The sequence below is a fragment of the Centrocercus urophasianus genome, unplaced genomic scaffold (assembly GCF_019232065.1).
Source record: "Centrocercus urophasianus isolate 14NV4802_14NV808 unplaced genomic scaffold, USGS_Curo_1.0 seq_10, whole genome shotgun sequence".
NCBI classification, from domain to species: Eukaryota; Metazoa; Chordata; class Aves; order Galliformes; family Phasianidae; genus Centrocercus; species Centrocercus urophasianus.
Genome location: NW_024884142.1, coordinates 34,111 through 58,184, shown reverse-complemented (window position 1 = coordinate 58,184; position 24,074 = coordinate 34,111). Strand labels below are relative to the sequence as shown.

The 24,074-nt window shown below is 49.4% G+C and overlaps 1 protein-coding gene across 1 annotated transcript; it reads left to right on the top strand.

The window, feature by feature from the left end:
• Positions 1 to 2,158: 2,158 nt before the first annotated feature.
• Positions 2,159 to 23,665, top strand: SELENOI (selenoprotein I). The gene is made up of 10 exons (XM_042820767.1): positions 2,159 to 2,241; positions 13,008 to 13,076; positions 13,388 to 13,496; positions 14,735 to 14,809; positions 15,296 to 15,558; positions 16,683 to 16,791; positions 17,779 to 17,827; positions 18,121 to 18,301; positions 18,900 to 19,082; positions 20,946 to 23,665. Exons 1-10 carry the CDS (start codon positions 2,194 to 2,196, stop codon positions 21,060 to 21,062), a joined length of 1,203 nt encoding a protein of 400 aa, XP_042676701.1. The 5' UTR covers positions 2,159 to 2,193; the 3' UTR covers positions 21,063 to 23,665.
• The last annotated feature ends 409 nt before the right edge of the window (positions 23,666 to 24,074 follow it).

Sequence of the window (24,074 nt, the reverse complement as noted above, 5' to 3'; positions counted from 1 at the left end):
ACAGCAGGTCTAGCGGGGCAGCTCCTCATCAGCTCTCTCACCAGCTGTCAATTCCTTATCCATGTGACAGCACAACCACTAAATCCTATTCTCTGGGAGGCTGAGATTCCCAAAGCAATCCTGAAACCAACAGCAGTCAGCTCAGGGAGTTCTTGTAGCACAGGGAAAGCCCCAGGGCTGGAGCAAGACAAGCACAGCTGCTCAGAGGCACTGACCCCTTCTCTTTCCTATCAGTGATTTCTCAACTAGACTGGCTCTGCATAGGAATTGAAGTCATTGGAATACTTATAATGTTTGGGACAACATGGTGTGAACCCAGAAAAGGGCCATCAAGATGCTCTGGGGCCTGGAGCAGCAGTGCTGGGAGGAGAGCTGAGAGAGCCGGAGCTGCTCAGCCCAAAGCAGGGGAGTCTCGCCAAGATCAGACCACATAAATCCTCACAGGAGGTGCAGGGGATTGGATTCAGGTTCTGCTCTGTGGTGCCCAGGCAGTCACAGGGCACAGGGCACAGCCTGGAGCCCATGAGCAGAGCAGTGGAGCCCATCAGCAGCACTGCAGTGCTGGGTGGGTACTGGAGCCCTGGCACAGGGTGCAGAGAGCAGTGGGGGCTCCTCCTGGGGGATCTCCCACAGCCCAGGCGGCTCTGTTGGGGCAGGGGGGGACCAGGGGGACCCAGAGATATGTTGGTGCAGCCCCAAGCACCCTGGGGTTCTGTGAACCCTGCAGGCTCTTTGTCACCGAGACCACAAGCGTGCTGGGAGCTCCCAGGTTGCTGTTTCCTGCCAAGAGGTTACAAAGGCGTCATCTCTCAGAATCCTCCATCCTCAGGAAAGCTCTGGAAGCCAGCTGGGTCTTTACCAATCAAATCCTGACCTTAGGAGGTGTCTTGGGCATTCTTCTCTGACAGCAAAATGTGCCTGAGAAGCACTTTCAGTTTCACAAGGGCCTGAGCCTCTTACAGGAAAAGCTCTGATTTCTGAGAAGCAGAGTTGGCAGGCATGGATCTGGATGAAAAACAAAGAACCTTTAACCTTTAAGCCAGATTTAGGTTAGATGTTAGGTGGAAATTCTGTACTTAGAGGGCAGTGAGGCACTGGCACTGCTGCCCAGGGAGCTGGAGTGCCCTGTTGGAAATATCCAAATAATTTTTTAGGACGGTATCTCTGATAAAGCAGGCGGGCTTCCTGCAAGCAGGAGAGCACGCAGAAAACAGTGTTACATCTTTTATTCACTATTACTTGACGCTTATCTCTTCCTCCCCTGGTTCCTCAATGGCTGAGTACTTCAGGTTAACGATCTTCTCGACACCCAACTAAACATACGGATACTGGAGAAACATCAATTTTTGCTAGCTAAGCATATATCACTAATTAGTTAAATTCTCACACTCACACATTCAACACTTGGTCACTGTTTCTGGACATCTGCTCGTCCTTGCATAGAAATAAGCTTGGAAGGAGGATAGGGGGGAGTACCTTGATGCCTGCCTGATGCATCCCAGCCTACCCACAGAGCAAGGCAATCCAGCCTTGTGTAGAGGCCCCAGCTTCTTTTGATGTTTGTTAAGTCTGTTTTTCTTTTGCTGAGGGTCTCTTGTCCAAACAGAGTAGCCCTACAATGTGCTTTCTAGTCCAGAACATTATACCTATACTATCTGGAACATTTAAAAACTATTGAAGTTTTTCAAGCAAGAATTAATCACACAATTCAGCAACTATATTTCTAAAGTATTTTACTAACTTATGGTGTTTCTACTTTTTCATATCAGCTATTTCTAAGGAGAAGTTACAAAATACAAATACATTGTGCTCTACATCTTCAACACCTTTTCAATATCTAATGCAGAAGCAGCATTCCATTCCTACATGCCCCATGCCTGGAGCTGCCCAAGGCCATGGGTGAGGCCCTAAAGGAGGTGTCTCTACGTCACGGTTGGACTTTGAGGTCCGTTCTAACCCAAGTCCGTTCTTCGACGCGATGAAAAACATTTCAGATAGAGCCCTCCCCGCCGCCAGGGGGCGCGCTCGGGTAACGCTGCGCCGCGCGGTGGGAAGTGGCGCGGCGTAGTGACGTCACGGCCACGCCGGGTGGGCCGATGCGGCGGCGGGAGGCGGCCTACGGTGGCCGGTGGGGGCCGAGCGGGCGCGGCGTGGGGCGGCGTGGGGCGGCTGGGTCGGGTCGGTGCGGGCGCCATGGAGTACGTGACGGCCGAGCAGCTGGCCGGCTTCAGCAAGTATAAGGTAGAGCGGCTTAGAGTGTGTCCTGGGGATCCGTGGGAGCCTGGAGGGAGGGAGATGTCGGGAATTTGTGGGGAGTGGGGAGAGTGCAGGGGGTCTGGGGCTTGCGGTCCTGCTGCTGGAGGGGGGCACAATGTAGGGTCCTTTGGCTGGGGGTACGATGGGGTTATTTGGCTGGGGGGGGTGAGGGACACTATGGGGTCTTTTGGCTGAAGGGGGCAATGGGACACTATGGAATTTTTTGGCTGGGGGGGTGGGGGACGCTATGGGGTCCTTTGGCTGGGAGGGGAGTGGGACACTGGGGTCCTTTGGTTGGGGGGGCTGTGGGACACTGTGGGGTCTTTGGCTGAGAGGAGTGAGATATACACTGTGGGGTCTTTTGGCTGGGGGAGGTTGATACTGTGAGGTCCTCTGGCTGTAGGTCTGTGCCATGGAGGAGTCTTGCTGCTGCTGCTGGGAGGGCTGCTGTGGGTCTTGGTACTCTGGGGAGGGTGGGAGGTAGTTTTCGTGGGGCTCTCCCCCACAAAGGGGGATGCCGTGGTCATATGAAGTGTCATTTGTGGTGCTCTTGTCCTTTTGGGGGCTGATGGGGTGTCATGTTCAGATTGGACATTAGGGTGTATCTGTTCTCTCAGAGAATGCTCAGCCATTGGCACAGCAGCTCAGGGAGGTGGTGGGACCACCATCCGTGGAGGTGTTCAATGAAGGTAGAGATGTGACACTGAGGGACGTGGTCAGTGGGCATGGTGGGATGGTTTGGGGTTGGGCTTGGTGAGCTTAGAGGTGTTTTCCAATCTTAATAGTTCTGTGATTCTCAAGTGGGGATGGTGATGATGGGTAGACAGTAAGACTTGACAATATTGGAGTTCTTTTCCAACCTTAATGATTCTATGTAAGCATGCCAGGAGTGTTAAAACAGTTTCAATGCATCTGTGGAGCAAAGCAGGTGATGAGCTTATCTGTAGAGCTGGGTAGTGCTGTCCATGCTGCTCTGCTCTCCTCCTGGAGCAGTTTGTGTATTCAAGCGTAGCTGGGGCTTACTCATGCCCTCCTTTTCCACCCTCACTTTCCACACTGTAAGCAATGTGAGCCTTGCTGGTGCAGAGGTTCCATTCCCAGCTGGATCAAGGGGCAGAAGCCAGCAGAGCGTGTGCTCCAGGGGCAGGACTACGGTCTTGCTGGCAGGAGTAGCCTTGCTCGAAAGATTGTGGTTTTATTGAGTCAATAAGGACTTTGATAAAAGCAGGCAGGTTCACAGTTAGTGCTCAGAGCGCATCGTGTCTGCTGTATGATGTCTCTGTCTGCTTGGCAGGGCTCTGCTTGTCTTGTTTGCTCTGGGAGTTTGTTTTTCTATGCTATTTTAGCCTTGATGAAGTGGCACAACCCTGTGATACTGAGTGGCGCGTTCCAGCCTTGCTGTGGGCATTGCACCTTGTCCTCCTGTGCCCTTTCCTTACCTGGTGACCCTGAGTGTGTTACTGCTGATGCAAAGCTGGTTTCCCTTTTGGCTACAGCCAGAAAACTTTAACAGTGTGAAATGCTCCTAAGGAGAGTGCGGAGAGGGGTATGTGTGAATGGATGTTAATACAAAATGTCAGGAGAGCATTTTAACTTCTGCTGCGTGGCTTTCTTTGAATCGTGTGTTAAACCTCAGCCATGTAACTTGAGTATGTACCCACAGCTGGAAAGTGGTGGGATCAGCCAAAAAGGCGATGCGCAGCCAGTGGCAAACCTGTGCTACAGGAGTCCCTCTGTTCCTGTTGCTGCTTTGGCCGGCATGTTATAGATTGGAGAAAAACCCAGAGGAGGCAACAAGGGAAAGAGCACAACCCTGCTCTCCCCGCAGTGGTGGTTAGTTTTCCTGAAGCAGAAGCGCTTTCTGCAGAGTTGCTTCCTCCAGCTCTTGCTCCTCCCGCGGCTGCCAGGAGTGCAGATGGCGAGCTGGGAGCCAGATGGCTTCAGCTTTGCAGTGTGCACGTTTCTGGCTGGGGAAGGTAGGTGTGTGCCTTCTGGCATAGGCTGGCTGAATGCTGGTAGGGCTGACGTGGAGGGAACCATCTTCTATCAGCCTCTCTGCCTTTATCTGCTCTTGATGGGACACCAAAGTGCCCTTGTTGGGGTTGAGCAGCAAAATGTTCAGCGTTGGCTTAACCTTACATTGTACTCCTGTCACTTCTTCAGCAGGAGGTTGTACTATTTGGGTACGTACATTTGGGTATAACTTAATCCATGGGACAGAAAGGTTTCTCTGCTGTACCAAATTTACCCCCTTGCCTGTTGGTGCTGAGGTTTTCCCCAGGAGATGCTGCTCACAGTGGTCAGAAAGCCAAACAGATCCTAAGTGAGTCTGCTCCAGTATTTCTTCTGGTGCAGAAGACTGATAGTTCTGGCAGGTTGGAGGGCTTGTTTTCAGAAATAAAGTTTGCTTTAAGGCTGCAGAGCAACGCATGCCTTGACCTTCCTGTTGAATGCTGAATGTCTTTGACTAAAACCAGGTGCTCTGTTGCTGCTCAGCACTGAATGCCCTCAGCCAGGCTTTGCTGCTCAGGGCTGCAAACCTTTCAGTTGGATGCCAGAAGTCACGATCTGCTTCTTAAGAACCAGCCTGCAAATCACTTTCTGGCAAGCTTCTATAAAATAGTCTGCAGAGGGGAAAGTGGGTCTGTGTGGAACATTCACAGAGATGTCTGCTCCTGTTTGGCATTCTCAAGGAAAAAGACCTTCCTTCCTCCTAGACTGCCCCCAAGTCCTGTTTTTTGCAGAGCAACCCAAACGTCTCGCCCTTGTGCAAGCTTTGTTGAGTGTGGTGCCTGGAGCTGGATGCAGAAGAGAGGGGAAGGACGCTTTGTGTGTTGCATGCTGCACTGGTGTTGCTTCTTCTTGTGCATCTCGATGAGCTGCATGCAGTCTTTGCAGCTCCTGGGACTCATTTCTGGGGGCTGCCAAAATGCCAGGAGCAGCTGCAGAAGGGGAAACTGAATGAGGGCAGAGCGCTACAGCTTGGTGATAGTGCCAGCTTCCACGGCTGCTCACAGTATTCTGGGGTTCCAGTCACATGTCCCAAGGTTCCTGCAGACTTTCCTGGCCCAGTGTTATCTTTGCTGGGGGTGATTCATGCCCCGAGGGTGGGGGGAGGACACAGGAAAGCAGGGTGTTGGAGCACTGCACCTGCATGGCACGAGAGCTGCGCCCTGAGAGGGGAGGTGATGACACGTGTCCTGCTTGGGTCCAAAGGTGGGATGGGATGCTCTGGGAGCAAACTGTGTGACAGAAAAGTGAACTGGGGGTTTGGGAAACGTTGCACCCTGGAATCCTTCCATGCCTGTGCTTTGTGCAAGGGGCAGTGATGACAGCAGCACTGCGGAGGAGGCTGGCAGCTGCCCCCTCGCCCGTGCTCTTGTGAAAGGCTTTTTGTCTCCTTACCTGCGTGGGCAGTGGAACAAAGCCCTCATAGTGTTGCCCTCGTGTTTGCTGGGCTGAGAATGGCAACAGCACTATGAGTTGTGCCATTGTCCTGATGTTGGGGCCACAGCAGGTCCAAGCATTGGTTGAGTGCCTTGTGTGTTGCGCATGGAGAGCTTGAACTGTGATGGGTGATGTCTCTTGCGTAGGAGAAGGAAGAAAGAAGGTTCTTCTCCAGCTGTGTGCTTCTAGAGGAGGAGATGTCTTGTATGGTGCAGAGCAAGCAAGCCCTCTGCATGTTCCCACATAGCAGATGTTTTATGTCAGGAAGTGCTGGGCTGTTACCCCAGTGAGAAAGGTGCTCTGTGAAGTGCCATTTAAAATATTATTTGTTAGAGCTGACACTGTGAGAATTGTATAGAGAATCGTATATCTCTTTATATGACAGAATTACCACAAGCTATTGTATGGTTTTCTTGCAAGAAAGCTTGATTCCTCATTTCCAGAGCCAAACAGAAGGATGCTCATGTGCAACCATCCCCCAGAGAGGCACGGGCACACAGGTACATGGGTGCTTTGAACGTGTTTGTCCTGTCCCAGGAAATCCTCTTCACTTCAGATTCAAGTGCTGTGGAGAGCGGGGCTGCAGATACTGCACTGCAGGAAGCAGATGGCTGGAAGCTGTCCTGGCAGCCTCACAGGCTCCTCTGGAAATACAAGCCCTGAAGAGATCCCTGCAGACACCCAAGTGTGTGCCAGTGGCTCTTCGGACCAGTGGAACAACACCACAGCTGGTAGTGAGAACTGCAAGAGAGGCTTTTGATGTTAGCAACCTGGATGGGAGGCTTGAGGCTGCAGCTTGTCTTCTCCTGCGGGGTCCTTAGCAGAAAGGGTGCCGTGCAGGAGAAAAGAACCCTTTGAGCCCTGTTTTTGAATCACTTACCTCCTCCAGTGTCTCCTTTAATTGTTCTGAGGCTCTGCATGTGCCTGCCTTTAATCAGCCACTTCCTGAAGTACTGTGTTGCACAGGATGCCCAAACCCCAGAGTACTGCCAGATTTCATAACTGCTGAGGTGAGCAGATAGAAGATAGAGGTGCTCTTCTTTTTTTTTCCATCTGTTAAATTCAGGATTTTGAACCTCTGCCAAATGCAATACACATATTGAGCACATTTTGGCTAGGGATTCCCTAGCTTCATGGAGGTCGCTGGGGTTGGACTTGGTCATCTTAGAGGTCTTTTCCAATCTGAATGATGCTGTGATTCTCTTCCATGAAGCAGTGGCACAGGTTGCTCAGGGAGGTGGTGGATATCCTTGCAGACAGCCCAGATCAGGCTGGACGGGGCTCTGAGCACCTGATTGAGCTGTAGATGTCTCTGTTCATAGCAGGGGTGTTGGACTAGATGACATTTAAAGGTCCCTTCCAACTCAAATGATTCTAGAATCTGTCTTTTGCTTTGCATTTTTGCTTTGAGTGCCTGATAGATCTTTGCACACATCTTCTCCACTGCTGTCCTGCTCGGTGTGTGCTGGGCTGCCTGGATGCACCTTGTGTGGGTGTAGAGCCCATCCCCAGATCAATGGCTGCAGTGACACGTAAGGATGGAGCAGCTCACCTTTGGGATACCACTTTGTGGCCCAAAGCTTTTGGCTCTCAGAGTGGTGTTAAATGGGTTTAAAAATAGCTTAGGTTGCGTACTGCAGAGGTGGTGGCTCTTTCAGCTCTTTCAAGAGCCCTGAAAATGAGGCGCTGAGGGACAGTGGGTCAGTGGGCATGGTGGGGATGGGCTGATGGTTGGACCTGGTGATCTCAGTGGTCTTTTCCAACCTTCATGATCCTGTGATTCTCTGGGAGGTAATCCGTGTGTGTTCTACCACAGCAGTCCTCTGTTGGGTGGGGAAGAGATGCTGGGCAATTAATGTAATTAATCTGGAGAGATTGTAGCTTCCCCCCTGAGGTCTGTTTGCTATATTGTTTCCCTGTTTGCTGTAGAGCACAAGAAACCAAAGGGAGGATCGGTCCACCTCAGGTCTTTTGAATGGGCACGGAAAGTCTGCTGTTGTTTTGTTGCCTGTTGAGTCTCAGCTGCATTGAACTCCATCATGAAAGTCAACTCTCTGCTAATTAACAGCGAGAACTTGGCTGCTGGGACTGCTTGGAAGTGAACCTTGTGGAAACTGACACCTCCCTTCCCATGGCTGGCTCACCAAATGGCTTCGTTATGAGGCCTTGTGTAACTGCCCCGACTCGCTGTGCTTCGAGCCCTGCACGAAGCAGCTGTCAGGGCTTGCAGAGTAGTGCATATTTTGCTGTGTTTTTGTTAATTATGAATTTCCTCTTTGCAGAAAGGAAGAAAGGAGACAGGGTGAGGTTGGGTGCTTTGGGGGAAAAAAAAAAGTGCTTTATTTGTCTCTTTCAAAGTGCCTCTGTTGAAACGTGAAGGTAGCCCTCCCCCTCCTTTCTGGTGGTGCCTCGCTTCATCTGCAGTCATTTCCTGATGTGCGTGGGTTTGTGTTTTCCTTTGATAGGTATGGTTAAAAATTGGACTGACTTCTTTTTAGGGCAATCACAATGAATTCTCTTTCCACACCAACTTCCCTGCTCCCCTGGTTCTCTTTGGCACCAGGAGCAGGCTGCCAGATCTGTCAGCTTGAAATCTCATTCCCCTTTACGTACATCAGCCCTCCTCTTTTAAGCAAGAGTAAGAAGGTCTGGTGGTAGTTGCAACATCACATAGAGAGAAACTTCTTATAACATTAATATTTCTGCTTTTTTTCCTACCCTGGTCCCTTCGTTCCCTGTTCCAGGAGCTTGTTGCTGGCTGATCCTCCTAGAGCTGCATCCCTGCCACCGACTTCTGAGCTCTCCCACCCCGTGCTCACCATCTGTGCAGCCTTCCTGTAACCTCAGATATTTAACACTCCCAAACACAGCGAGCTCCTGGATGTGGCTGAAATAGGCAGGATTAAGCACCCAGCGTGTGGCCAGCTCTGGGAGTCAGCAGCTCTGCCTGGATGGCTTTTACTGGTGCTGTGCAACCCTCTGTGTGTTTTCTACCTCTGCAGTACATCTGCTGTGCCATAAAGCTGTTGTCCCAATGAGCACCTTTCCTACCTCCTGATCTGCAAAGAACGAGCCTCTCCCCAGTGGCTTTGCTGCAGGAGCAGTCCTATGGGTGTGTTGCAGAAGGCAGGGATAATCTTCACAAGAACTGTGGTTCTGACCATGAGAGGCTGTGGGCAGGGCAGAAATCCTGCTTATCCCAATTTAATTTGCACGCCCTGTGGGGCTTGGAGAGTGCAAGCAAGGCTTCTCAGTGTAGTAGGAAAGGAGTTCTCGCAGGAAAGCAGTTCTGACTTTGCTATATATTTAACCTCTAATGAATGAGCACTGAAAAATGGCCGAAGGAGGGATATGGTGCCAGCATTGAGATTTGTAACGGTGGGTAAGGCTTGGGGATGCTGGCATCCCTCCGAGCCAAGCCCTCGGTTCACGCGACAGTCCTGTGCTCACCACTGCCAATGTGCTCCATTCTTAACTGACCTTAGAGAAGATCAGCAGGACTCAAGTTAATAAGTACCATTAAAGCACGATGTGGCTTGTAATGCATCAGCAGAGCGTGGGCATAGTGCAGATGTGGCTTGTTTGTGCTGGCACAGCTCTGCTTGATGACAGTTGCCGTGGATTGTCAAGTTCACAGCCTCCTGGCTTACCTTGGCCCCATGGGAAGAGGCTCTTAGCCTTGTGCTCCCTTTGCACTTAAGGAGATTTGTAGGAAATAGCCTTATGGATGTGCTGGGGCTCCTTCTGCTTTGTTCTTGCCTCGGGGCTCCCCCAGCCCACCCCAAAGCCCTCTGTGTGTTTTGTGCTGGGCGCCAGTGTGATGAAACGCTTTCTGCTGTTGGTAGCTGGGTTACTTAAAAGCTGCATTGTTTTATTGGTCGGGAGAGCTATTAGGAGAATCTGGGCTATAAATATGTGTCTCTTCCTTGGCGTGTAATTGGATCTTCCAGAAATCACAGAATATAATTGAACTACTTGGATTGGAAGGGACCAACCACTGCTGTGGGTAGGGACTCCTCCCATAGACCAGGCTGTCTGAGGTCCCATCCGTGGCCTTGGGCACTGCCAGGGATGGGGCACCCACAGCTCTGTGCAGCAGTGCCAGGGCCCCACTGCCCTCAGAGTAAAGAATTTCTTCCTAACATCTAACCTAAGCCTCACCTCTTTTGGTTTATAGCCATTACTCCTTGTCTTATCACTAGCAGACTGTGTCTTTTGTTATAAGCTCCTTTTAAGTGTTGAAAGACCTCCGTGACATTGCCCCAAAGCCTTCTGTTCTCCAGGCTGAACAACCCCAGCTCTCAGCCTTTCTTTATAGGAGAGAAATGTTCCATTTGCACAACTGATGCTGGTTTCAAGCTGGAAGAGCCACTCCTCTCTCTAACTTCCATAACGATGGGCACCAGCTCAGTGCGGTGCCGTGGCTGCTGGGACCATGGTGGTGTCCTGTGGGCCGTGCTGGGGTGCTGCCTGTATTTACAGCCTTTCATGTAGCTTCCTTTGTTTGGAAATGTTGTCCAGCAGAATTGGAGATGGGATGCGGTGGATGGGGGAAGCCCCAGCCTGGAAGGGGTTTTAGAGCAAATGATACCACTTGAGTTGGAAAAAGCCTCCTGGAGGTAAATCTCATTGCAGTACTGATGGGAAATGTCCCTGTGTGGCCAGGGAATGTGTAGGCAAGAGAGTGGAGGGCATGTGGATAAACTGACTGGATGCAAGGGGCTCAGCTGGCAGGGATGGAGCAGGGGGAAGCTGCAGTGTGCCAACTGTGAGATTGATGCTGCAGAGTTGGCTGGGCCGTATTCTTGAGAAGCTTAAAACCAAAACCCCATGGGAGTGAATCCTTCCTGCTATTGTAAGGAGAAGCAGTGACTGTGTGCATGGTGCTATTTTAGAGCAGTGTCCATTACAGCTGTCTGTCTGCTTTGAGAAGGAGCCTCTGGGGCATATGAAATTCCTTCCATTTGTCCTTTCCTCCCTGAAAATAAGACAGAAATCTGAGTCCTGACTGCTGGCCATGATAGAAAAATGACTTGGGGAAGGACAAATGGTGTGTGTTAGTCGTTAGATGGATGTGTAGGGGTTCAGAATGGAGAAGGAGATGCTGGTTTGCAGGAAGGATGAGGCAGCTGGAGGACAGCAGGTACATGTGTGGTAAGTGGAGCACTGCTGGGCTTAGAGCCTCATGGCCATCAGCCCCAACTTTCTGGAAAGGAAACCAGAGCATCAGTAAGCCTCTGTAAAACAGCTGAGCCTTACCCCCCCAAAATAGGGTCATTCTGAATCTTTGAGCTCTGCATGCAAGTCAGCAGTGTGGGGAAAAGCTGCTTATTGCTTCTTACCCCCAGTGTGTGGAGAGAGGAGAGGAGAGATGTGCTGGGATGTGGCCTGGAAACCTCCCCAGGGTGCTTTCCAAACAGGAGTAGACTCCAGAGTGCTTCTCCTGCCTTGCTCCTGGTGAGGCATCTGTTTTCTTGTTCCAAACTGTTATGGGGATAATGAGATTTAATCAGTCTCCAGCTCTCCTCCCCTAGTTGGTAGTTAGCCCAAATCCTATTATCTCATAAATTGTTTGAAATTCTGTCCTTTGAAACTGCACTAAGCTGGGATGGAAATTCCTCATGGCTTAGCCCTCATCTCCTGTGATGTCAAGCTCAGGCTTTAGCTGCTCTGCTACAGCTCCTGTGGGCTTGCTGGTACTGTAAGATCAAGGCGAGTGGGTTAATAGTGCTTGGTTAACTCCTAGTGACACAGAGTGATCTGTTAGGAGGGGAAGGGCTGGTGGAAGCAAAAATATCTGCTAAAGGTGGGATTGAGCCCGTTAGGAATGTGGGAAAGGAATGATACAAGCACTGAGATGGCTGGGAGAAATAAGTGGGCTTTCTTCCACCCATTGGTTGAAAGCCTGGCAGAGTTGTGCTTGAAGCTGCCCATGATAGATGCATTGGGAGATCCTTTGTGAATATTCACAAATCTTGCCAAAGAAAAAAAACCCGACCAGTTGAGCTCAGATTGCTGGAGCACTTCTGTCTCCAAACAACCACTTTCCAGCTTCTGACATGGACAGGCAGTCCCCTTTGTTTCCAAGGAATCACAGAATTGTTCTGGTTGGAAACGACGTCCAAGGTCACCAACCTCACCCCACCGTGCCCACTGACCACATCCCTCAGTACCACATCCCTACAATTCTGGAATGCCTGCAGGGATGATGACCCCACCACCTCCCTGGACAGTCTTGTTCCAGTGCCCTGATCACTCAGAGAAGACATTTTTCTTAATATCCAACCTGATTTGCAACCAAAGAGAAGAGCTGTGAGAAGCAGCAGCATGGAGGGATACTGATTGGTTCAGGGCTGGGAACTGAGCACTGCAGTGCTTCCTTTGAACAGCCAAATTCCCCTTGTCTCAGAGAGAGCATAGGTTGTGTCCCAGGTTGGGTGGAGGCTTTGATCGTTCTCCCCCATTGCTCTTGAGCTTTCCCCTGCTATGGGGTGACAGCAAGCACCAATGCCCAACGCTTTGTGGGTGCCGTTCCAAGGTTCATCACCTGAAACACGTGAGCTGAGCAATGTTGTAGTAAATTGAACTGTTTTTCTTGGGGCGCTTATCAAAGTGATTACTGGGGAAGAGGACTTTAGACAGAGTGATGTTGGCTGGGAAGAGGCTGTGAGCTGGAGAGCAGATAACAGCTTGTGGTGCTTTGAGAGCCAAATGATGTCGAAATTTAACTTTTGAGCTGGAACCCGTTCCATTGTTTGAGTCTTTTGTTTCTGTGCCCCATGTTTCCATCCAGCCCAGGTCACTGTGCTGGGGGCTGCCAAATGACCCTTTGCTGCTTGAACTGTAACGGGGTGTGTAGGATTTGGAGGTGATTGTGGATATGCAGTGGTGTACGTGGCAAGGTGCTGATGGGTTGACTTGGTGATCTCAGAGGTCTTTTCCAACCTATGATTCTATGATTTAGGACCTGCAGAACAAGAGAGGGGGTTGGAGCTCTTGCTCATAAATATCTTCTGCCTTTCTGGAAGGAGAAGATCTCTTCCAAGTGACTGGAGATGAGTATGACAGCGAGAGCTGTCATCTCAATGGCTTTAATCTGGACTGAAATGTACCAGCTCTTACGCAGGACTTTTGTGATTGCTCACTGTGCTCTGTTCATAACTCTGTTCCTGGCGCAAGCGTTCCTGCAATGCAAAGACTTGGGTAGCAAGTGAAGCCTTGACATTCAGGCTCTTTGACTTGCTTCAAGAAGTCTTGGAGCCCTAACTATAATTTTTGACTTTTATTTCTTCTCTCATTCACAGTACAGTGCCGTGGACAGCAACCCTCTGTCTGTGTATGTCATGCATCCCTTCTGGAACACGATAGTGAAGGTGAGACCTCCTCCTGCCCTGACTGGGACAGCAGAACACCACTTGCTGCCAAGACTTCTGTAGCTGAAAGGCCCCGCTTGTGTGAAAAGACCTGCTTCGTTTGGGGTGTGACTAATTAAGTGGGCATGACCTTCCCAGCTGGCAGCCTGCCCTGAGCTCACTGCACTGCAGCCTGAAGCTTCGTGCTGCCCATGATGTTGGATGCAACCAAGCAGTGTTGTCTAACGCCCAGATGATTGTAATGAGGTCTCTGTTGCAGCCTTGTTGCACATTTTAATGAGCTCATTTGTTCTTTTGCTGCTTTCCCGTAGATCTTCCCTACTTGGCTGGCCCCAAATCTCATAACATTTTCTGGCTTCCTGCTGCTTGTCTTCAACTTCTTCCTCATGGCATACTTCGACCCTGACTTTTACGCTTCTGGTAAGGCTGCCTTTTTCTGTTTGGATGTAAAGCATCAGAAAGGTGTGTGCTGTCACCTCCTCTGCTGTGACTTCCTGTGCTCGTTGCAAAGCACTTTCAGCCTGGGTTCCCAGGCAGTGTCAGGAAGGGATGGTGTTCAGGGGCTCAAGTTTCTGGGCTTTGCGGTGAGGACTTGTCCAAGTGACACCTTCCTGCTGGGTGCATTTGCTCCTGGCTGGCTGTGTGCAAGTGAAAGAGGAAGGAATGGCCAAATCTGAGGAGGATTCAGCTCTGCTTTCACGATGGACTAAAGCTAGTGCCCTCATTTTGAAATCAAAAGTGTGGGAAACTCTGCTTTCCTGAAGTTAGGGAGTAGAGCCTTTTAATTTGCATCCCAGCTAATTGCCCTCTTGCAAAAAACATGCTGGCCCCACATTCAAACTGACAAAGACCATGTCACTGTTCTGTATCATGCAAGGATGTGCACAGCTTTGAATGTGTAACAGAGCCACTGTTAATCTGTTAATGAATCTGAAAGTTGTTGTCTCCTTGCTCATGAAAATGTCTCAGAGAATTCAGCATGTGATAACTCTCAGTCACTTATGGTAGTTTTCTTTCTGTATTTTAGCTTCCTTGACAGATTTGATCTTAGGTTGCTCAGAACAGTTCATGGTATCAATCCACAGCAACATTTTGTGGCACTGCTGTTGCCCGTAGGAGACCTCTATTCATCCTCATGTGAGGCTGTGCCAAGAAGCAGCTTCCTGCTTTTTCAGGTGTACCTTTGGGCTCCCAGAGTTGCAAACAGCTCAGCTGGCTGTCTGCTGAGTGCTGGAGAAGCAGACTGAGTGGGATTTCCCCATGTGTGGCTGCAGAGGCAGGGTGTAACCACGTGGAGTCATGGAATCACATCTCTAAGAGATTCTGCTTGGTGCTCTGAGCGAGCAGTGGAGGAGTGCTTGATCTGCACACACTTCCATGGGATAGTTTTGGGCCACGTTTGCTAGCTGCCATCACAAGATTTTAGATCCTGTGACACAGAGGGACAAGTATGTCTTGGAAAGTGAAGTCGTAGGTTTCCTGTTGTGGAACAGCTCTGCTATCTCATCCTGCAGAGCTGCCATCTCAGTTTCACTCAGTTGTGTGGATACTTTGTCCTGGTGACCTGGTGATCTACGTTTTATGCATCTTGTGCCAAAATAAACCCACTGAGCATACACACTGAGCTCTCTACCCCTGGGTCTTTCTGATCCCTGCAGCTCCTGACCACCAGCACGTTCCAAATGGAGTATGGGTCGTTGTGGGTCTCCTCAACTTCATTGCCTACACGTTAGGTAAGACTTCATCTGGCTGTCTGGGGGGTTTGTGTTGGTTGTGTTCTTGTTGCAGCTGCATGTTGGCTTATCTCTGAGCCCACTGAGGTATCTTTGATTCTGAACTTCAGCCGTGCCCTGCTCTAGGGCAATTTCCAGGGAGTGTTTTGCCAAGTGGATGGAAGGAAGGGGGCCCAGAGCAGCTGATGCCAAAGGAGGATGCTGGAACTGGCTTGGAGGTGATCTGGGAATTCTGTCACTGGTCTGCTTCAAATAAAGTCGTCAGACTTTCCCTCTATTTCATTTTTCAGTCCTGAGGAGAGCTGGGGAGTGGTACCTCCAAAAGCATTGCATAGAGGATGGAGGTCGTGGGAGTTTCTGTTTGCTGGCTGCACACACTTTGTCAGCTGCAACCTGGCCCATTGCTCTGTTTAGAGGTATCCACAAAACTCACTATTTTTGGAGTGTGTCCAGTAAAACTCCTGTTTTTCCTTGCTGTCTTTCCAGATGGTGTTGATGGCAAACAAGCTCGCAGGACCAACTCCAGCACACCCTTAGGAGAGCTTTTTGACCATGGCCTGGACAGCTGGGCTTGTGTGTACTTCGTTGTGACAGTCTACTCCACCTTTGGCCGGGGCTCCACGGGTGTCAGTGTCTTCGTTCTCTACCTCCTGTTATGGGTGGTGTTGTTTTCATTCATCCTCTCCCACTGGGAGAAGTATAACACAGGGATTCTCTTCCTGCCCTGGGGATATGACATCAGCCAGGTGGTAAGTCTGCACCCCAGCCTCTGCTTGCCTTCAGCAGAAGCTCAGCAGGCTGCTGATGTGCCTGGAAGCGTGAAAGGCCCTAAGCTTTGTAATGCAGTGATCTTGTGGGGGTTGCCTTTAGCAGGAGGCACTCAGCAGCACTAGGAGTCCTGTGCATGCAGAAGGGAGCAGGCTGTTTGTATCACTTGGAGCTGCGATTGCATTCATTAATCACTGTCATGTGGCACTAGGAATAAAACTTCTCCAAAATCTTAAATTCAAGGAACTTTGTTTTCTGGACTGGATGACCTTTATGGATCCCTTCCAACACAGGATAGTCCAGGACTTTCTGCAAGAAACGAGGCTTGAAGAATGGATATTGCCTTGTGTTTCCTCTGCCTGGTTCCTAGGTGCTCTCCATGTCCTAACTGCCTAAGTTGTTGCTCTACTTAGTCTCTATTATAGCTACTTTCAAGCCTAGAAGTTTAGGGTGCCTTTTGCAATTAGGATGTTTGTCAGAATGGGTAAAGTTCAGCTCTGCTGCTTCCAGGTGCCTGTCCTAGCCAGGGTGCAGCACCAGGCAGCACACCATTCGTATTCTGTCTTGCTAGATCCTGGGTGGGGAATGCAACAGGCTGGAAGAAGTGTAACCAAAGCAGCTGTGTTAATTGCAATAATCATCTCTAGGTACAATGTAGCTATGACCATATTCTAACCCACTCCTCCAAAAATATTGCTCATGCTTTTGGACCTCTGCCTAGCACAGGAAGGCAAGGGTAGAGGATTTCACACAACTTCAGAACTACCACTGCAATTGAAGGATCCCTTCATAGCCCATTCCCAGTCATGGCCTCAGCAGATGGATAACAGGAATCCAGAGCTGATCAGTGTGTGATACACAACACATCTCCGTGTTACACTTCGAGCTGTGTAAGGGCATTTTTGCTCCAGCTGCAAGGAGCAGATCCTGGTTGTGTTATTCCCTGCAGCAGCAGCAACACAAGGGATGCTTCTAAAAAACTGTTATTTTAAACTTCTGATCAGTGGGGATAATGGCACGTGATGTAGCTCAAATGCACGTGCTGAGCTGCCATTCCCCTGAGCTACATGCTGCTCACGCCTGCTTGTCCTCTGCTTTCTTTCAGACCATTTCAATTGTCTACATAGTGACAGCCATTGTGGGAGTAGAGGCCTGGTATGCACCTTTCCTGTTTAATTTCTTATATAGAGACCTATTCACTACAATGATTATTGGTAAGAAACTCCATGTTGAAGCCTGTCTTTTAAAAAAAAAAAAAAAAATCAACTTTTTTTTTCCCCAAACCCAATGTCTTAATTATTTTATAATGATGTTGTGTTTGCTGTAATGAGAAAAGCTGGGGCTGCTGCAGCGAGGGAGGACGTAGCTATGGAGTGGGGAAAGCAGCTCTCTTTGGGGGTCCTGTCCTTTGTGCACCCATCCAAAAGTTCAATCCAAGGGTGCATAACCTTCCTGCAGAAGGGCTGGCTGCTCTTCCTAGTGGAATCAGAACAAAGCAGGGAATAATGCAGCTCTCTGGGGAGAGCTATCTTTGCTTAATGTTATTTGGCTTATTCAGAAACTTTTCTCACTCTAAGCCCTTTTCTATAGGGGCTAATTATTACTATTTAATTACAAGTCGACGTTTCTTGGGTTGTTGCATTAAGAAAAGTGCAAGCATCAGATTGAAGCAAGTGGATATTCTGAGCTTTTCTTTGGTAGCCACGTACTTTCATATGTGAACAATAAATGCACTTTTCCTTTGTGAAAAATAGGGCAGGATGTGTATGTGGACTGGATTTGTGCATCTGAATAGGAGTGAGGTGATTAAAAGCAGGAAGATGTACAGCTCTGTTAAAATACCTTCTGCTGTGTAAACATGGAAGAGCTGTGATGCACTTTCATGGCTTTGACCGTAGGGTCCCATTAAAGACAATATCATAATTATGCTTTGAGCAGTTGTGAAGTTTAACACTGAGCTTCTTAATGCAGCTTTTAAACACTGAAAACTCATTGCGTTGAACTCAGATTCCATTTACTTAGCTTGTAATTACAACTCCTGAACCAGAATCTCAAGCACCTGCTTGGAAACGTGCTGAGCTGCTCTTCGTGCACCTCTGAGCTGTTCTGCTTGCAGGCAGCTGAAACCAGAGCACAGTCACTGTGGGGTGCACACAGTGGCCTCTTCTGCATGGGCAGTAATGTGGCTCTTTCTCTTTCAGCTTGTGCTCTCACCGTGACGCTGCCCATGAGCCTGTATAACTTCTACAAGTAAGTTCTTCCCTCCTGGCATTAGCACCTTTGCAAGAGCTCCCCGAGCCTTTTACAGTTTCTTTAGTTGTCAGATGAATGTTTTCAGGATGACAGAGTGGCTTTTGTACATCAGAGGGTTCCACTTTGCAGGGTGCAAACTGCTCAGCAGCTTGCTGAAGAGCTCGCAAATTCTGCAGGCTCGTCCTGTTGTTCCCTGCCCACATAATTCAGGAGCTTCTTGGATTTGGGGTTACCAGTGAAGGTTTGCATCTTCCTCACCTGACTGTGGTTACTGACTGTTTGCTTTTCAGGGCCTATAAAAAGAACACCTTGAAGCACCACTCCGTTTATGAGATCATGCTGCCACTGGTGTCCCCAGTGTTGCTTTTTGCTCTCTGCACCAGTTGGATCTTTGTTTCGCCTATGGACATCCTGGAGGTCCATCCCAGGCTCTTCTATTTCATGGTTGGAACCGCCTTTGCTAACATTTCTGTGAGTGGTTTTGCTTTGTGCTTCAGTTTAGCCCCTGGGAAGAGTGAAACCTCTCTTGACGAAGTAGAACACAGTTTCAGTGAGAGGAAGGAAGGGAGATGTGAAGTTTTAACTTGTGACAGTTGTGCTGTTTTGCTCTGACTGAAAGAACGAGCAGCAAAACAGACAGGGCCTGGGGTCTGCAAATATCACAGGCCTTGGTGCTACAGCTCTCAGCTCTTGAGAAACTACAGAAATAATGTTGTGTGTTTGTGCACGCTCTTTTTGGGGGACAAAATTAAAATGGGAGGGGCTGAAGCTTTTGTGCAAGTCTGATTTAGCTGCATATTGCATCCGTGCCTGCTTGAGAGTTGAGCACTGCTAGCTGTGCTCATTATCTCAGATCTGTGTGTCTGTACTGCCCCATGTCCATACTCTGGTCCAGCAGCTCGTGCTGCTTACAGTGTGGATAACATGGTAAGGAATTCTGGTGTGCAGGCAGATCCTGAAAAAGAAGCTGAGTGAAAGGTACACATGTGACTTTCCCCTGCGCTGTGTACAGCTGTGGGTTTGCAGGATTGCTGCTGGTGTGGGCTCTGACTGCTTTCTCTCCCTGCAGTGCCAGCTGATCGTCTGTCAGATGAGCAGCACTCGCTGCCAGCCTCTGAACTGGATGCTGCTGCCCATAGCCCTGGTGCTCTTCGTGGTGGTGTCTGGTTTTGCACCCAGCAGCGAAGCACTTCTCCTCTACCTGTTAACTGCATTCCTCACCCTGGCGCACATCCACTATGGAGTGGTCGTGGTAGGTGAACCTGGCACATGGGCTGAATGCTCAGGAGCTGCTCCCTGGGGCAGAAAATGCTCTGCTTTAAAGGGCTGGTGTCAGTTTTATAGCTCTCCATGAAGACCTCGAGCTGAGCTGTATTTAAAGCAAGCTTCAAGCAATGTGGGTGGGGGCTCCTTTGCCATGCAGGAGTCTGAAACAAATCCTTGCATCTCTGCTGCTGTTTAGCACGCTGTAGCTGTGATTTTAACCTAGAAACCAGCTCATAGGTCTGCCCATCTGGGTGACCCACACCCCGAGGCAGTGGGAAGGGCTCTCGTGGATACCCACAGCAGTTGGATGTGATGTCTGAGTGGTGGACAGGAGTGTTCAGTTTGGGAGTTTTAGTATAAAAAGTTGATCTGCTGTGGGTGTCACTGTGGTTGAGCTCAATCTGGAGCCACAGGGACACAGAGCTGACGTGGAGCATGGTGATGCTGTGGCTGTGTAGAGATCCAGGGACCGATTTGTTCCCCTGGGTGTGAGCAAACTCTGCCTGAATTTTGATTGAGAAAACAAATTCAGAGGAGGCCAAATCCCATTAGAAATGCCCCAGGAAGCTGCTGAGGAAGTAGGGCAAGGGCCCCCCTGGTGCTGCCATGTCACGCACCTTCCTTAGGTGGCCCTGTGTCCTCAGTGCTGCATCACTGACACAGAGCCTCCATGAGTCAAGGTTGAACTGTAATTACAGCAAGGAAGTAATACCCACGTTGTCTTGTCTTTCCAATTAGTGTAATGAGACTTATGTGCGAGAAGGATTTGAATAGCTAAGAAGCTTTAAATAAATTTGGTCTTGGAGTCACTGTTGGAGACGGGGCTGAGGACAGTGTAATCCCATCTGCTCAGATTGCCCATCCCTGCAGTGAGTTTTCCAGCTCTCTACTCCCCTGAGTTTGTGTTGCCCCCACTTCCAGTTTTCCAGGTGCCCATCTGTGTAGTATCCTCTCTCAGGATGGAATAACCTTGATAGTGATGCATAGCACACAATCCCAAATTATTATGAATCTGGGAGCACCATTTTGGAATAGATGCTCTGCCCTGGCTTGCTGCTGGTCTCAGCACTGTTTTCTGTTGGCTTTGCAATGACTGAACACCGGTGCCACATTGTAGATTTTATCCACTGTCTGCTGCACTGCTTTTTGTGGTTCTACAGGTGTTGCTCTTTCACCCTGATATGGAAAGGCTGAATACATTCCCTCACCCCACAAAGCAGATTCCTGCTTTTCCATTGCATCTCTCAGCCCTTTGTGGTGCTCTCATTTCTTAGAAGACACAGTGAAAGCTCAGGCTGCTGTAAAAAGGACCTGGTGATCCAAAACTTGTTTTGGCTACCCTCCACTCTGCAACCCTCCTGTGTCAATACCCAGCACTTGACCCCCAGCTCTAACTGTGAAGGCATTCAGGGACTGCTGTGCCTGGGAAGGGGAGGATGGAGATAAGCCTGCTTCAGGGCAAGATAGGCTATTGAATCACAGACTCATTGGAAAAGACCTCTAAGATCATCAAGCTCAAACCAACCCATCATGCCCAATGGCTATCCACTTCCCTCAGTGCCACAGTCCCAGGATGGTGACCCCTCCAGCTCCCTGGGCAGCTGTGCCACAGCATCACCGCTCTTTCAGAGAAGAAACTCCTTCCTAATTGTATCTGTTCTTCAGCACTCATCCAGCTGCTGCAAATCTCTGCTGCCTAAAACCTTCCAGGGAAGGGCATGGGGAAATCTGGAGAACAGGGGCAATGCAGTGTGGGCAATGATGGGGAAAGCAAGCACAGTGGGATAGCAGGGCTCTGCCGGTTTCCTCCTCGTGCCATCAGCTTTGCTAACTCTGTCCTTGTTCCCAGGTGAGCCAGCTGAGCAGGCATTTCAATATACGACCCTTCTCACTAAAGAAACCCACGCCGGATTGACTAGAAACGGAGGAAGAGAAAATCAGCTTGCGGTCTGCAGAAGTACTGTAAATATCTGCTGCAAATACCTGTAAATAGTTCAACCATCACCACAGATGTAAACCTATCCTCTGGACAGACATCAGGGCAACGTACACGCGGTATCCAGTGCAGCCAGGGCGGGACTGGTACGGGGCAGCCTCTGCTGCTGTTCAACCAACACAAGCCTACAGTTTTGGGTGAAGCTGGACAAGCTTCAGATCGCCTTCAGGTCACTACTACTGTATTTCAGACCAGCTGAATGTTCCCAGTGTAACCTCAATCCCCAGCACTTGTTCAGGTAAAGCCGGTTGGGGATGCAAATGGCTTTACCTGAGCAAAGCACCTTGACCTATCACCAAACCCAGCATAACAGCTGATTTCTGCAAGGTCAGGGGGACGTCCTTGTGGTCGAGTTCCTGTCTTTCCCTAACCCTCTTAGCCTTCGTCCTGAGCTGGTACTTAAGGAGCAGCTGGTGACAGTTTTCTCACATTCTGTCCTGCCTTCTTGCACTCATTTGTTTGGACAAATGCTGGCACCTTTTTGTTTCTTTTTTTAAAGCAGATGTTAAAGCCACACAAAACTGACAGTAACGTTTTACTTAGGGGGCTTAGGAATCAGGGCTCAAAGGAACATAAACATGGGAAGGCAGCTTTCCTCTCCTTTGCCCAAGTGGTGGGTATTGGGACCACGTTGCATCTGTCTTTGTGTGCTCCCTGCCTGCGAGCTGGGCTTTCTGATGGCAGCAAAATGTGGCTTACACCAACCTGTGTAACACAAAGCCAAACCCTTCCTTTCAGTGGGATGAACTTGCTGCTCTGGGTTGGCTCTTCTGGTTCCCTGAGCCTCTCCTTCCATAGCAGTGCAGCCAGGCTGCACATCACCCTTCCACCAGATCACCAATAGCAGCAAATCCACAGCTTGGAGAAGCACCTTAATGTGTGTCACGTTGGTTCTGTGTGCACTTCCAGAAAGCTCACAGGTTGTGTGTGTGTGTGTCTGCGTGTGTGGTGACTTTCCAAACATCACTTTGTTTTCAAGCTCGTTGTCCACAGCAGCTGCATGCCTCATCCAGGGATATCTTTGTTTACTGTCCATTTGTAAAAGACATGTTTGCATTCATTTCTTTTTTTAAAGGAGCATTTTTGTAATTGAGTTACTTGAGTGGGGTGGTGAAGACTGAACGCTGATTTTCTTTTCGATTTATTTAATGAAGATCTGTGCTTGAATGAAGAGTGTAGCTTAAACCCAGGCTCTGGAAAGGCTGCATCCGGAAGCAAACAAGCACAGCAGATTGTGCATCTGTAATCTACCATGGGAACAAAGTCTCTTACACACTGATCATTGTACGGCGTGCTTCGTGGACGCCTGGTCACAGCATTTTCCTTCTGCAGGTGAAGTCCCTTCTTCCTGCTTTAGGGAACCTTCAAACTGTAACTACTATTTAATGCTTTTTATTTTTTGGTGTTTTTTTTTCTTTCGTTTCTGTTTTTGTTTGTTGTGAATTTGAATCACTGTCATGCAGACTTGAAACCCCGAGGCAGCACCCGGTGGTCGGTCTGTCTGTGTGTCTGTCTGGCTCCGTGTCTGTGAAGGTGGCTCGCCTGGGAGAGGGGGCAAATGGTTTTCAGAGTTATTGAATAAAGTAGCATACACGGTATATTTTACTGACACTGTACAGGGAAAAACAAACAAACAAACAAACAAACCCAAAGCAGCCAAAATGCACAGAAAGAATTGGGCTGTGCTTGAATTTTTGAGGAGAATGCAACAGAATACAATCGTGGAGGGAGATAAATGGAAGTCATGCTTGCACAAGGTTCAGGGGGATCGGTGGGATGGGCCATGTTCAGGTAGCAGCATCGTGCTGGCAGCACGGGGCACAAGTGGCAGTTGGATGGTTGATTTCCTAGAGCTTGTGTTATCCTGGCTCTTCACTCGTGCTGTGAGATGTCCCACCTCACCTTGGGATGGCACTTTGTCTCCTTAGCACCTATCTGCAGCATCTGTTGGCTGAGAGCTGGTGCAGCCCATAAGAACATCCTGTGATCCTTGTGGGTCCTGTCCAAATTGGGATATTCTGTGACTGTTGAATGCCCTGTGGAATGGCATGAGGAGCATACCCTAAATTGAAGTTACAAACACGTGGGAAGCAGGGCTTCCTCTCTTAAAATCCTGCAATGACGTGTTGTGCTGGAGGAGAAAGATGCCTCTGAAAAACTGGAACCACTTCCTATCTGCACAGGCTGTATCTTTTGGAGAGTCCTGGATTTTCGGTGCCTTAATGTGATGCACCTTGAAGCTAGAAAAATATCTGCTTAAATCAGTGCTGGAAAGCAGGCTGGCTCATCTGTGCTGCTGCCAGGCTTGTGGCAGAGCCAGGTGAGAGCAGCCCTGGTCTCAGTGTACGTCCAACACCGTTTCCAACTCGTGCTGCTGTGAAGCTGGGTGGGTTTCTGTCTGAGCTGTTGGGAATGATGTGATTGCTGAACCCAGCTTCTTGGGGAGCGGAAGCACACGAATGGGAAGACCAAACCATCTTGCCATGGTGGGGTGTGGCATGCAGAGAAACAAATTATTTATTAATAATAATGGTTTTAAGTCTTAAAAATAAATTTATTCCTTGCTAACTGCATCTGAGGGTGCTTGTGTTCTGGTGGTGGTGTCTCTTTGGGTGCTTGGGGGCTGGTCTGTGTCATTGCTTCTTCCAGAGATGCTTTTTCCATTGCTGGTGGACATGCTGAGTTGATAAAAGGAATGCCTTATGCATCTTTAAATCTCTTCTGTCTCCATCCAGCCTGATAGCAGGAAGAAACCTGCTCAGGGTTCCTTGCCAGGGCTGGTCCAGGTGAGCAGCTGCCTTGTGCTCAAGTGGGAGCTGTGAATGAAGCTTTTATTGGTCGTGCTTTGTGGCAAAACTATGTGTGGGGCTTCTGTCGTGCGGTGTGTGGTTCCTTTTTATTAAGTTGTTCACTCTTTCTGCCATCCCATTTGATGGAGGGTGATACAGAGTGTGAAATACTCCATTGCATTCCCTCTTGTTT